Below are 13,437 nucleotides of genomic sequence, written 5' to 3'. Positions count from 1 at the left end.
ACAAACTGTAATGAGCATCATAAGTGAACAGCTCACTGTCACCTCTAGCCAGCCTCTTCCTCAGGGTTCTGGCATTTCCAGCCTTTACAGAATAATCGCAATTCAGCAGGCTGCACTGCTTTAGTCTCCTCACACACCCCGTTAGTAAAACAGACAGCTCACCAAAATACTTTCATATGCACAACATTGACAAGTGTATTTGCACATCTTACAAGAAGTATTTTTCCAAAGGAAGTCACAACTCATTAGTGGGTCATCAAATTATCTTAGTGACTCCCAACCAACATATATTTTTCATAAACTGAATGAAATGGAAAACACGGAATAATAGAACAGAAAATATCAGAGTGCCTCATATACATAGGTGTAGATTGTTTTATGAAAAGTTTGTTTTATAAATATGTAAATATTGTTACAGATATAGTATGTGAACACGTAAAATGAATTTCCTATTGCGGGTTGAAGTGAAATGAGTTTGAAAGCCTCTGCTATAAAAGATCAGGAAGACAACAATAGTTAAGAACAAGGGTTTTAGCATCAGATTTAGGAAAGTTTGATTCCCAATCCTGCCATTTCTGTGTTCAATAATCTTAGGCATGCTGCTTACCCCTCCAGGCCTGTTTCCTCATTTGCAAAATGGGGAAGCTATACAATACAGTGCCTGACATCCAATAAACACTCAATAAATGACAACTTTTAACAGTCTCCTAAGAGGAACATCCAACTCTATGGGGTGTAAGGGTAGCCCTGGTTGCTCCAGGCCTCAGGACACCTGCAGATCTGTAAGGAGGATTCACAGGAGGCATTTAGAAAGGATTCTCCCTTACCCCCACAAGCATGGCATTCAGCTCTTATACCTGTGCTGGGGTTTTGCAATTATAGAAACAGCAGGAACCAAAATCCCTCAACGTTAGGCTAAAAACTGGGAGGCTTCTTTCTCCAAACAGGGCTCAGGCCAGGGGAAACCCCGTTTTCTGAAGTTGCTGGCCAGCAATCACACTAGAACATCCATCCCAGCAGCGGGGGCCAACAGAGAAGCCCCCAGAACTGCTGCATGGTTCAGGCAGAGGCTCCTGGAGGAAGCGACAAAGAGTTCTTTGCTGTCCCTACAGACTTCCAGTGAGCTCACCTAGCCCTGCCTGCCCTATCTACAGGGCAGCCAATCATCAGCATCAACCTCAGTGATGTTGCCAAGGGAACTCAATGGCCTCCTGCCATCCCTGTCCATCTCCACACAAAAGGAGAGGCTTGGAAGGAGATTAAACCTAAAAAAATGAGACAGCACCCTCAACAGGGGAAAACAGAGATGCAGAAGGGGCCAGGGAGAAAAAACAGCAATGCAGACAAGAGATAGACGAAAGCAGTGACAGGAAGAGACACAAAGAAAAAGAAATTCGGAAAAAAATTAACAGAAAGGACAAAGTGGGAGATTGTAAAAAGCAAACCCAAAAATAAGTGTAAAACAAAAAGGAGGAAGGCAAAAGAGAGAAGAAGTAATGGAAGAAGCTAGGAGGACGAGAGACATCCCTAATTCCACGCTGCTTTGCTCCCTGTTCATTCAGGGGGTGCAGAGCCCAGGCAGGGCAGGGCAGGGAGAAAGGACCTAGGGGATCTCTGAACTCCCAGTGTCCTTCCCCTCCTCCCAAGTCTGCCTCAGCCTGACCTCCATCAGGAAAACTCAGGACACAGGCTCAGGAGCCTTTGGAGAAAGAAGCTCTCGAAGCTGATGGATTCCAGCTGGGCTGGAGACAAACACACCCCAGCCTGCCCTCCAAGGTCAGGTGCCACCTCATGTGTTCCCAGCCCTCATCCCTTCCCCCAGAGACTTGGCTTCAGTTGCCAAGCAAGTCTTATCCATCACAGACTCTGGTATCTTGTCACTCTCAGAGAGCCCCATTCCCTGCTCTCTGAACGCTCCACCCTGCATCGGGCATTCAGGTCTTTTTCTGGTGGTCCGTGGGGCTCAACTCCACTTAGTGCATTTCAGAGAACTCAGGCAACATAGAGCAGAGGCCTCTAACCATCGCCTGGCCTGGTATCAGGGGAATGTCTTGGCTCATTTGGGAACCCCAAATGACAGACAAGGGAACCTCCCTGTCTCTCTGTCTTCTAGGGCTGCCCCCTCCCCTCAGGGCCATGAGAGGATTTGGCCTGGCACTCACTCCCTCTCTGGATCACTCCTATCTTCTCAAGCTTCCAAATCACATGAAAGAGGCAGAGCCAGTGCTTGGAAAACATAACCCAGCACAGTCCCAGTTATTTGTGAGACGCGCGGGCCTGGACCACAGGGGCAGCCTGACCTCAAAGCCCTCTCACCCCAACGTATGAAGGCTTGAACAAAATCCACGTCCTTTCAGCTAAAATGAGCAGGAGCCAAGTTTATCACTGTTTCTCAATACATGCTCCTGTAGCTAAAAGGCAGGCATGGCTCTAGAGGGAGAAGGAGGAGGGAAGAGGGAACTTTACAGTGAAGAAACAGCAGCCTCAGAAAATCTCTGAAGGGCGAGGCCCCACAGGCATCCCCAGCTCCTTGGGGAGGAACAAAGGGTCTTACTGGGCAGGTATTCTCTATGCAAACCCCAGTGTCTGGGGCCCAGACAGAAAGTGGCACAAAGGGAAGGGAAGCCGGCACATGGCCAGGCGGGGCAGAAGGAGATGAGGTGCAGAGCTAAGGCCTCTGCCGGGCCTCCGGCCTGCAACCCGGGCCCACAGTGACTCTCTGCCATGCCACACCTACTGGCTGCCAAGTTCACTCCCCAAAACCTGAGATTTTTCCTTAAAACGGAGTTTGGGGATGTGGGAATCAGTGTGGCTGGCCAGCCTGGCTCAGGTGGTCATGAAGGGCAGCCTAAGTCACTCAGAGCCCCTGGAGCTGCCTTTGAGGCAGAAATACAGAGCATCTTTGAGGACTCCTGATCTGTCTGTGGGAAGGTGGGCAAAATGCTCAAAATACAATAAAAGCAGGGGCCAGGACCCAAAGGGGTCTCACTCCCTGTTTCTCTGGACTCTCTGTGGGGTGCCTGTATGCAGGATTTCTGCAGAAGATAGTCCATTTTGTTAAGCCTTTGAATATTCAAATTGAAAGTATCGCGCAATCATTGATTGTCAAATCATGGGTTTCTAGAGGTTTTAAATACTTGGCATGAGGGGGAAAAAACTCAAACCTATACCCGAAGGTATAAAACATTAATTCTGTTTGTCTCCTGCTCCAGGAACCTGGGTGCAACTGGATGCTTTGTGAAACTTTAAAAATGTTGCATCTCTGCTTCTCTCCTTGCACAGGAGCCCTCCTAGGCGCCGAGTCCCTGCAGCTGCAGCATCCAGCCACCGGCCCAGCTTCTGCTGACCACGATGTCCGGTAACTCTGGGCTGCTTCTCCTGGGGTGGGGTCATGCGGGCCAGGGGCGTTTCGATCCCAGTGTATTTCCACAGCTTCTCCTGCATAGAACAGAGAGGCACGAAGTCAGGGCATGCAAGTATGAGCCCGGGATCCTGAGAGAGCCCGGGCCACGCTGTGGCCGCTCCCATTCGGCACCTGCTCCCAAGGGCAGAGGTCCAGAGGCCGAGTTGGCCGCTGTGGACGTCCGTGTACCCCGGTCCCCCACCCGTCCTCCCACTTTGCCACAGTTGTGACCCTGGGACTTCGCGGCGCGTACTCTGCGCGCCCAGAAGCGGCGGCGGGGGGAGCTAGAGGCTCATGGTGAGGCCGGGACGCGAGCAGGGCGCGCCGGGCGCACACGCCTGAGCTGTGGCGGTCCCTGTGCGACCCCGAGCCGCGCCCGCTACCTGCAGAGCCGCGACCCAGGCGGGCAAGTTGGGAGGAGAGACTGGACCGCGGAGAGGGCGCGGCGCCCAGGCCCTGAGGGCCGGGCACGGGATTCCCTGTGTCTGGGCGACGACTAGCGCAACCTCCATTGCTAGGGAGACCCCTAGCTCCTGGGACCTGGCCAGGGGGGCTCCCTGCTGTCCGGCTGCGGTCTCCGCAGTGACCAGGCGAGGCGCTGGCGGCCTGGCACTGTCCCCAAGCGCCCAGGCTGATCGCGCGGCCGCCCCAAGGCGCGGGGCCTGTGGCCCCTCCCCGCGCGATTCCCCCAGCGCACGCTCCAGGGTCGAGGTCAGGGCCGGAGTCGCACTGGGCTCCTGTGGCCACCCCCAACCTCGAAAGCTCGCCCGGCCCGCGTGGCCTAGCAGCCCGGCCCAACCTACTCACTGCGGCTCAGCGGGGCCCGCCCGGGGCCGCGGCTGCCCCCGCTCCCGGCGCGCAGGCACTCCCTGCCCGCCGACCCCTCCGGCCTGCGCTCGGCCTCTCCCGCGAGCGCGGCAGTCCCGCCCGGCCCCGCCAGCCCCAAGGGCGGCCCCTTCCGGAGGGCGGCCTCCCGATGGAGTGCGCGATCCTCGGGGGCCCGGCCCGGCCTTCCCGGAGCTCGCGCCGCGCGGACTCGACTCGGAGCCTCCGTGCGCCGCGGAGAAATGCCTGCACCAGAAAGGGAGGGGGTGGGGAGAGAAGAGAAGAGAGCAGGAGCGGGGCCGAAGGAGGGAGGAGGAAAAAAGATGGAGAGCGGCAAAGGCGGAGAAAAGGGGCGACGGAGAGAAGGCAGAAGGAAAAGATAGACGGGATGGAGGGAGGGATGTCCCTGGGCCTGGTCCCTTTACTGGGTCAGTGTAGCAGGTCCCTCACCGGCCCAAGGGCAAAGCTCGCCAAACCGCACCTGTCCGCTGCCTGCCCCAGGGCTGGCTTTCAGACCAAGGGCACATAGAGGTCGGAGCCTCCCCAGAAGCCACGCCTGGTCTGGTGGAAAAGGAAGGGGCTCAGAGCTTGCACACGAGTGGGAGAATCCCGGTGGGGTGGGCTAGGGCAGCTACTCAGATCAGAGAGAGCGCCCCTGCTCCAGCGCCCAGCCCCTCCCCAGGTCCATAATACCCTTTCCCAGGCCAGCAGGCTGGGCCCAGACCACCAGGTTCCCCTAACTTAGCCAAGATGGGGAGCTCTCCTAGACTGGTCTCCACATTCCTAAGCAGAAAAACCTGTGTGCTAGTGGTTTAAGGAGAGGGCCCAGCCTGAGGTGGGTGGCCCCACAGATTTCCATAGGTTCTGTCCCCACTGGGGCCCTGGACACCTGCCCAGCCTCTAGAGCTTCATCCTTTCAAGTTTGAGAAATTTGAGTTTCTTTCCCACCTGTCTTTTAGCATTCTCTTTGCAGTCTCCAAACCTAGAAACCTGGCCTGAGGTGCTGTAGTCTATAAAGAGGACCTCCACACCCCAAACCATGCACTTGACCACTGACTCAGTTGCCTTTCCCCAGAAAAACCGAAAGTGTATCAAGGTGTCCGGGTGAAGATCACGGTGAAGGAGCTGCTGCAGCAGAGAAGGGCACACCAGGCAGCCTCAGGGGGAACCGTAAGCATAAACCTTTCACTTACTCCCCAACTCGTTCAGCCTCATTCAGCCCTGTGTCTGGGAAGGTATAGGAGGCCGCCCTAGGACCCAGTCGCCCTCTCCAGACCTGGCCTTCCTCAGCTGTTCTTATGACTTCTGTGCCCAGCTTCATCCCAGTTCATCACAGCAAGCCACAAAGAACAGCTGGGGCATGTTGTGGGGCTCAGGATGTGGGGGAGCCCACTCCTCACTGATCATAGTTAAGCATCAAGGGCTTGTTGGTCCTGTGCGAGGAGAGGAGCAGCCAGCAGGTACGTAAGTCGTTATTCTGTTAGGAAGACAGTGTATGTGCCCTCGCATATCCAAAGAAAATCTCTCCCAGAAACTCATTTCATTTTAGGGAGGCCTTCAAGGAGGGAATCTCTGTGAAACATCCCCCCCCCCTCCTCATTCTTCGGGAACCGAGCCTCAGAGGTCATTTATCTGTAAATCACCAGGCACTGAAAGTTCCCAGCAGAAAGGGGCCATGTATCTGCAAAGGAGACAGCTTAGAATATAGAACCACCTCCTTATGATGGAATGAAGCCGGAAGCAGTTTCGGTTATGACGAGATGGATCTGGGCAGTCACAAGGGTACCTGCCACTTTATATACGTCCTAAAACAGATAGTGCTGCCAGGATCGCTCAGGGCAGCAGCAGAACCAAACAAACTAGCTAAGATTATCCTCCAAGAGAGGGCAATTCATCATACCATTACTTGTGGCTTGGTTTGGGTGTGGATTTAGGAAATTACAGATGGGGCCCATATTGCCAGTGTTAGGATTGGTGTTGTCTCAAGCTTATTGGCATCTGCCCCACAATGGTTTTTGTACCTGATGCTATGTGCAACGCATGACTTCATGAAATGGGCCTTTGTGGGAAGAGGCTAATGATGTAGGGGCAGTGAGCACAAGTTCTAGAACCTGTGGACTGGTTCTCAGCTCCTCCGTGGTGTGTATCCTCTAGCAAATTATTCAGTCTCACTTGCCTCAGTTTCTTCATCTTTAAACTGGAGATAATAGGATTTTGTGAGGGTTAAATGAGTTATTGCATAGAAAACACGTAGAAGATTTCCGCTTAGTAAGTGCCCACAAAATGTTAGCTATCATAATTATCATTTGTGAAAAGTAACTAAAATAAAATTACAACCAAGGATTGAAAGCCAGCTGTTCAGTAATGTTCATTCACAGCCTTTTCTCAGAGTTTAGAATTGAGTTCAGGTGTGAGTTCGCTGTGCTGTGGCACGTACGGCACAAATATTACATTTGCTGGAAATGTTAGTACTTTTGTATGCGGAATTTCAGCTAACGCAGTAAAACTTCCTTGCATTTTTATAGGGTTTTACAGTGGTTCTTTTAAAGCACTTTCGTACATTCATGGTTTCATTTAGGTCTTATAACAACCAGAGGAGGTAAGTAGATTAGGGATCTCTATGCTTATATTACAGCTAAAGTTCAAAGTCTTGCAGTTACTTGTGGTAGAGCTAGAAATAAGACCAAGGTCTTCTTATTCTTAATATAAAAAAAACTTCCCACCTATTGGTTCCCTAAATTCATCTTTCTGCAGATCGAGCTGTGCTGAGCAGGACTGGTAGCCTCAACCATCAACTCTTCAATTCAGAGATGGTTATAAAATTAATAAAACCAGGAACAAGGGAACTGGGAAATGCTTCTGGAGTGAAAAAAAAAAATCATCAAGATGTTCATAACAAAATGTAATCTTTCATTAAGGAGCTTTAGTACATGGTAGAATTCTGCTTCAGCTGCACCTGGAGAAGTCTCATTTTGGGCATAGCAATTTTATTGCTGTTGGCCTCTTCCAGGTTGGTTTGGCTACTGTTCCCTTGTTAGCTAGCCACAGGAATGAAGAGCATGGGTAAAACATTTCATCGTGTATCTGACCAGTATCTGTTCCCTGGAGCAGTGTGACTTATCTAAGTTTTTCTGAATTTCCCCCTGAGAAATAATAAAGCAGTACTTCTGAACCAGTGCCTTGCAGGAACATTCAGAGCAAAGCGTGCTTTACTTGGCTTCCTGGAAGATTCTATCTTCCCATGCCTTCACAGGCATGTAGGAGTAACACAGAGATGGTTTAATTACAAGAGCAGATGTAAAATCCCTCACTGGGAACCGTCAGAAGGATCTGGGATTCTAGGAAAGCTGTGAGGGTATAGTCAGTAGGGAAGGATGGCAGATCCCAGGAGATGATGTATTGCCTGCTTCTTGGTGTAGATCTTTCTGGTTTAACAGAGATGATCTCCAATTTGTTCGATGGTTGAAGGACCCCTCTGGGAAGCTTTAAGCCAAGGAGAGAGTTAATTTTATCAAATATACAAAGCAGGAAGAAATTTATCTTAATCTGTTATAAAGTCAGAGTAGGATCCACAATTTGAAATTTTAAGAAGGCAATCGTGAATGGAAGTTATAGATTGAGACAAATATCAGGATCTCAAACAGTGCCAGGAGAAACACGTGCATGCCAGATTTGTAAATTTCATTTAAAAACTTATTTTGGCCAGATAATTTGCAAACAGTCCTACACATACACGCGCACACACACACACACACAATTCTTTTACCTTTAGGATAAAAGGAAACTTGAGTTAGTACTCATCAAAAGATATAATTTACCGTTTTTTTTTTACCATTAATTTTTTTTTAAACAGCCTTGATGTGTTTTTATAAATTGTAGATTGTGGATTTTTGTACTGTTTGAAATCTAAGAAAGAGGTGCCTTTCTTTGTATTCTTGGAGCAAAGTAGAAAGTGAACCCATGACTAGAAAGATCATATCAAGTAGGATATTGTAAACATACCTGAGGGAGATAACATGGGGAGGCAGACAAACAGACCATTCGGGGGACAAAGGGGGCTAATGAGAGCTCCACAACGAAGCAGATTTTTTAAAACCCACCCCTTCCAAGTCCTTTAGCTCAAGCTGCAGCCAAATATTTGCATACAGAGCTGGTGAAGGATTCCAGCTTCCTGGTTCATGACATTACAGCATGGATCATTTTCAAAATTAACACCACCTCCTTTTTCAGCAGTGGCTGACAGTGCAGTCTCCCAGTGGCTAGGAGGACAGGAGTAAGTACACCCTGTAACCCAAGAGAGAGGTGTGGTGAGCTCAGCTTCCCAGCACAGAATCACAGAGCAATGCTGGTCCCTTTAAACTTTAAAGCCACCACCTGCAACCTAAGGGGGAAAAAAAAAATCCTGCATTACTCGTTTAGTACAATTATCAATTCAACTGGAAGATAAAGGCGGCTTGACTTGAAGTAGGAACAGTCTCATAAACTTTAAGTATCTAAACCTTATAGTGAAAAAAGCAACTTTTATAGAAAATAGTAAAAGAAAATACAGAGTTAAATATTTCCTGACCATTAACTAGAAATGTAGATAGGCTCCAGCTTACTGATTACAGCTTTAAGAAAACATTTTCTATTTTAATATTTCATGGCTAGTAAGAACATGTGAATATTTTGAGCTATCCAGAATTAACAAAGTTCAGAATTGTGTCCTTTTGGGAAAAAAAATTCCTAAGGCTAAGCCACCAGATAGTATATGAAAATTTTGAGGAAAATGATTGACAAAGTTATAGATAGTTGAGATTAAATAAACGTTGGTTCTCATTAATTTTAAATAGTTTAATAGAAAGGCTCTTCACTGAGTTTTCTCAAACTGTTACATTTCTGTAATATAAAAATCATTTAAATTAATTTTTTGTTAAAATTAATAACCTTTAAAATTTAAGTGGGAGAATTTGATATTAGGAAAAAATCCCCCAGCAAACATAAAAATTGAATCTAAATAAAATATAACATTGGTTGTATCTAACAACAGCAAGTCTTTTTAGAAGAAAGAATCTGGCTTACCTTAGAGCAGAAAGCAACATAGTTCACGTCAAAATGTCTTAACTTTCCCTTTACAGAACTTTTATTTCACTTTGCTTTATGGTCATATTCTTGCTTTGGCAGCTGTCTGGAGGCAGCCGTGTCCACCTGTCCGACCCAGTCGCACCATCTTCTGCAGGTCAGTACAGCCAGCATTACAATTCCCTCACAAGCTCTTTCAAAGGTCCATCTAGAAAGCCTTTCAGTGCTTGATTTAGGGGTTAAAAGAGGCACCACCGTTTAATTGGAATCCAACCAATCAGAAGGTGAAAAATGCATAGTCACTCCAGATGCAAACCCAGCAAGGAAACAAGTGCAAAATTGTGTCCTTTCTGAACTGTCTATTCTCTGCTGTCTGTTCTGTCCCAGGAGTTTGTTCTTCACATTTATTCCAGGTCCTTGTCTCCAGGTACCTAAGCTTGATTAAAAGAGCAGAATTGTTTTCAGAAATTTATATTTTTTAGTGTATTGTTAGATGGAATACAGAACATTCTGAGATCCTAGAAGAATGCCTTTGCCCTTGTTGATTTAGTCTCTAGCCGACAGGGGCTTCCCTCTCCTTTTCTCTCTTCCCAGAAAGCAGCTCAAACAAGTGTAAGTTTTCTCAGCCCAATACGAATAACTCTATTACATAAACACTCCTACCTATGCCACTCAACAGCCAAGAGTTTAAGGAGGTCATATATAAGGAAACCTGTGCTTATGGTCGCTCACCACTGAATGTGCCACTTTGACTTCACCTTAAAGGAACCTTGAGACTTCAAAAAATCCAGTGTTCCGTCGTCCCTCTGATGGACACACTCTAAACCTATCTTCTTTGAGCATTTAAGGGTAATAATCAGAAATTGGGCCTATTAATACCAAAATGGAAAAGGAATCATGTTTTCAGAATTATTCTTGTTTGGTATTTAACAATCTATATTAATTTCATTATCATGTTAACATATTCACTAAGAAAACATTTTTGCTTTTTGTAATTTGAAACAAGTAATACTAATTTGTACTCTACATTCCTGGCTTCCATTTTTATAATTTGTGTTGCCATTTATATCAATCCTCGCAATTTAAGTTACTGAGTCAGTGTGAAAAGTTTGGGAAAGCAATAACCCTAAATCAAGAGGATTCTGTGCCATGGCATCAGAACTTTTCCTAAAGCCTCCAACAACTCTGTAAGCTACTTCTGAGAGGTTTACTTGAACTGCAAGACAGGGGCCGGAGTAGATGCTTCATAGTCCAAGAAAGTGGAATCTTGAGCCATTTGACTGTGACAATTGGCCGCAGGTTGGATCACCATTCTTTTATTTTTGCCCTAGGCACATTTACAGCCAATTTCCACATTATTAACCAGATTCATTTCCTTGGGACTTGAATTAGCTAAGGCAACTAAAAACTCCAAATTACCTGCCTGTTTACTTTTCAAGAATTTGTTAAACCCCCCTTTCCCCTAGACATAGTAAATATTCAGAATATAGAATAGAACTCCATTCAAATCCATAAGTGCAATTTTTAAACAAAAAAATCTGTCGTTTTCCTTTCTCTTCTAGGACTGTATTTTGAGCCTGAACCGATTTCTTCCACGCCTAATTATTTTCAACCCCGAGAATTTTCCAGTTGTGTTTCTTGTGAAGAAAACCCGAGCTGCCTCGACCAGATCTTTGATTCCTACCTTCAGACAGAGACACACCCAGACCCTCCGCTCAATTCCATGCAAAGTACTCCACACTACTTCCCGGACAGCTTCCAGGCTGCCCCTTTCAGCTTTAACCAGAGCCTGGTAATTTATCTCAGTTCTTTACAAAACCTGATTATTGCTTACTATGGGGTAGTAATGCTTTGTAAGGGAATTCGCATCATCTCATGAGAAATCACACAAACACCATCAGCAAGGAAATTATCCAGGAAACAAGCAGACAATCATTTAAAACTCAATGGAGGTGGGAATAGCCACACATTGCAGGGCACAAACTTTTGGATACACACGTGCAGTAATAATGATTTCCCAAGTTGGCTACGCCCAAGTAAGTTGGTGTGTGGCAATAAAAAGTTTTCCTGGCAATATTCATGTAATGTTTATAAAACTGTAAAGTTAAGACATCTACTCATTTGGAAATCACTCATTTCAACAACAGCCCTTGGATTTTTGAGTTCTTGAAAATGGAATTAAGGCTCTTTCTACACAGTACCAAACTGTCATCCTGATGAGGAATTTTTGTTTTATTTTGACGCTAAAGTGGTTCTGCTAACTGGTTGTTTTGTCTGCTACAGGCAAAGGACTGTTTTGGGTCTGAGATGGTTAGTAAAAAATGAAGCCCGAGTACTTGAAAGAATTTGGCTTGTCTGTTCTTGATGGACCTCAAACATTTGAAAACATGTTATCATTTAAAATGGAGTAAGGTTTCCATTAGTAGATACCAGTTGTTTTAGATGTCTTTTAGATACTCTTATAGTATTTTTTTAACCTTAAAAAGTAGTTTTTAAAAAATGTAAATACTTTTTTCTTTTGGTTTGTCAAAAGTCTGTGTAGGTATCAGACTAAATTTTAAAGGGATAGGAAGTTAACTGCACAGAATATGCATACAAGACCCTAGTCATCCAGTTCCCTTCTAGCTTCCAAATTAGGCTTTGTCAGTAATAACTATAGACCCACTTAAGAGAAAGCAGAAGGCACCTTTCTCCTCAGGGGACAAGACTTTAGTGACAGTGAGAGTAGTTTCACGTCTTAGAGTCTCCCAGACGGTGGGTCATTGAGGATCCCAGTTCTACCTGTGTATGTTCACCTTGTTCTCCAGTCAAGGGTGTGGAGAAACATCCACGGAGCCACCTGCAGCTTATACTGTGACACGCAGCAGAATTCGATGTGCAGGTGACGGGGAGCACAATGGGATTTTGTGGTTTAAGAACAAAGCATCCTCTTAAGTATGGTTATAACAAAGGAAGCCAGTGGAGCAAGGCAGTTTATTGTTGGGAAAGAAATAGGTAAATATAGAATGTGGTGTCATGAAATCACACAGTCAGCAAATAAAATTACTTCTGCAGACTTGGGTTGGGTTGGGTGTTCTGTTGCGTTTTTTTTTTTATCCCTAATGTTCTTAGCCTGGGTTAATAAATCCACTCTATTCAGTTCTTTTAATCCTGTCTAAGTTATCAAGCTCTTTGTTCCTTGGTTTTTATTTCTGTAGACCCCCGGATCGCCTTCAGATTGCTCCACTCTCTCTGGTTCCTTAGACTACAGTTACTCGCCAGCTCAGCTACCGTCATATGTCCCGGAGAATTACAATTCTCTCCCTTCTCTGGACACCAGAAACTGTGGCTATCCCTCAGAAGACTATTCCTACCCTCTCCTGCCCTCACATGCCCAGTATGACTGCTTCTCCTCAGCCACCACCTCTGTCTGCTACTGTGCGTCCTGTGAGGCAGAACACTTGGACACCATCAGAGCGTCAGAGTATTTTTCCTATCCCAGCACAGATTATGTGAACTTTGCTCCCTCAGCAGCAGGAACCAGTGATTTCTATAAAAGGGAAACAAACTGTGACATCTGCTATAGTTAATAGAAATCACATTCATTTGGAACATGGCGTGTGTATATCTACTTTTCTACCACTCCAAGTGACAACTCAAAATATGCAACCTGTTAACAAAATATCACAAGCACGGTTTACATGTCACCATTTTCAACTTTCTGACACTAATTTAGGCATAAACGTGAAGTCCTCAGACCCAGTCGTGGTTCCACTCGTACTTTGTATGCTTATAGTTAAAATTTTTGTAGGGAATGTTCAGTTGTTTGACTTTTCTGTGTAACGAACAAATACTAATTTTTTTACTAATAAATAATTTTGTATTATTAAATGTTGATTTCTTTTTTTAATTTTCCACTATTACTTTCCAATTGGTTAGAATATCAATTAATTCTGGAAATCACTAATTACTCTTCAGTAGTTTAATCTCACTTACTCATGAATTTAAAATTATTTTAATGTGATGGGATGCCTTGGGTCCCAGGCGATGGAGGGTAGACACAGCTGTGATGGCTGAAGAGGGAAAGTCAGCCTCACCTCTAAATGAGAGTGTACGTCTTGGACCAACATCAGAGAAAGACGTTTATGAATCATTAGTCTCTCATATCT

At 46.0% G+C, this 13,437-nt stretch overlaps 2 protein-coding genes across 2 annotated transcripts; one reads left to right on the top strand and one right to left on the bottom strand.

Annotated features, from left to right (window-relative positions):
- Positions 1-4,755, bottom strand: LOC131408208 (uncharacterized). The gene is made up of 3 exons (XM_058544747.1): positions 4,710-4,755; positions 4,211-4,474; positions 1-3,438 (listed from the first exon to the last, which is right to left on the bottom strand). Exons 1-3 carry the CDS (start codon positions 4,753-4,755, stop codon positions 3,074-3,076), a joined length of 675 nt encoding a protein of 224 aa, XP_058400730.1. The 3' UTR covers positions 1-3,073.
- A 223-nt stretch (positions 4,756-4,978) lies between these two features.
- Positions 4,979-13,110, top strand: POU2AF3 (POU class 2 homeobox associating factor 3). The gene is made up of 5 exons (XM_058544746.1): positions 4,979-5,031; positions 5,290-5,398; positions 9,392-9,446; positions 10,852-11,081; positions 12,487-13,110. The coding sequence occupies exons 1-5, from the start codon at positions 4,979-4,981 to the stop codon at positions 12,856-12,858; spliced, it is 819 nt and encodes a 272-aa protein (XP_058400729.1). The 3' UTR covers positions 12,859-13,110.
- The last annotated feature ends 327 nt before the right edge of the window (positions 13,111-13,437 follow it).

Source organism: Diceros bicornis, chromosome 7 (assembly GCF_020826845.1).
Source record: "Diceros bicornis minor isolate mBicDic1 chromosome 7, mDicBic1.mat.cur, whole genome shotgun sequence".
NCBI classification, from domain to species: Eukaryota; Metazoa; Chordata; class Mammalia; order Perissodactyla; family Rhinocerotidae; genus Diceros; species Diceros bicornis.
The sequence above is the reverse complement of the archived record's forward strand: the minus strand, read 5'-3'. Positions and strand labels throughout refer to the sequence as shown.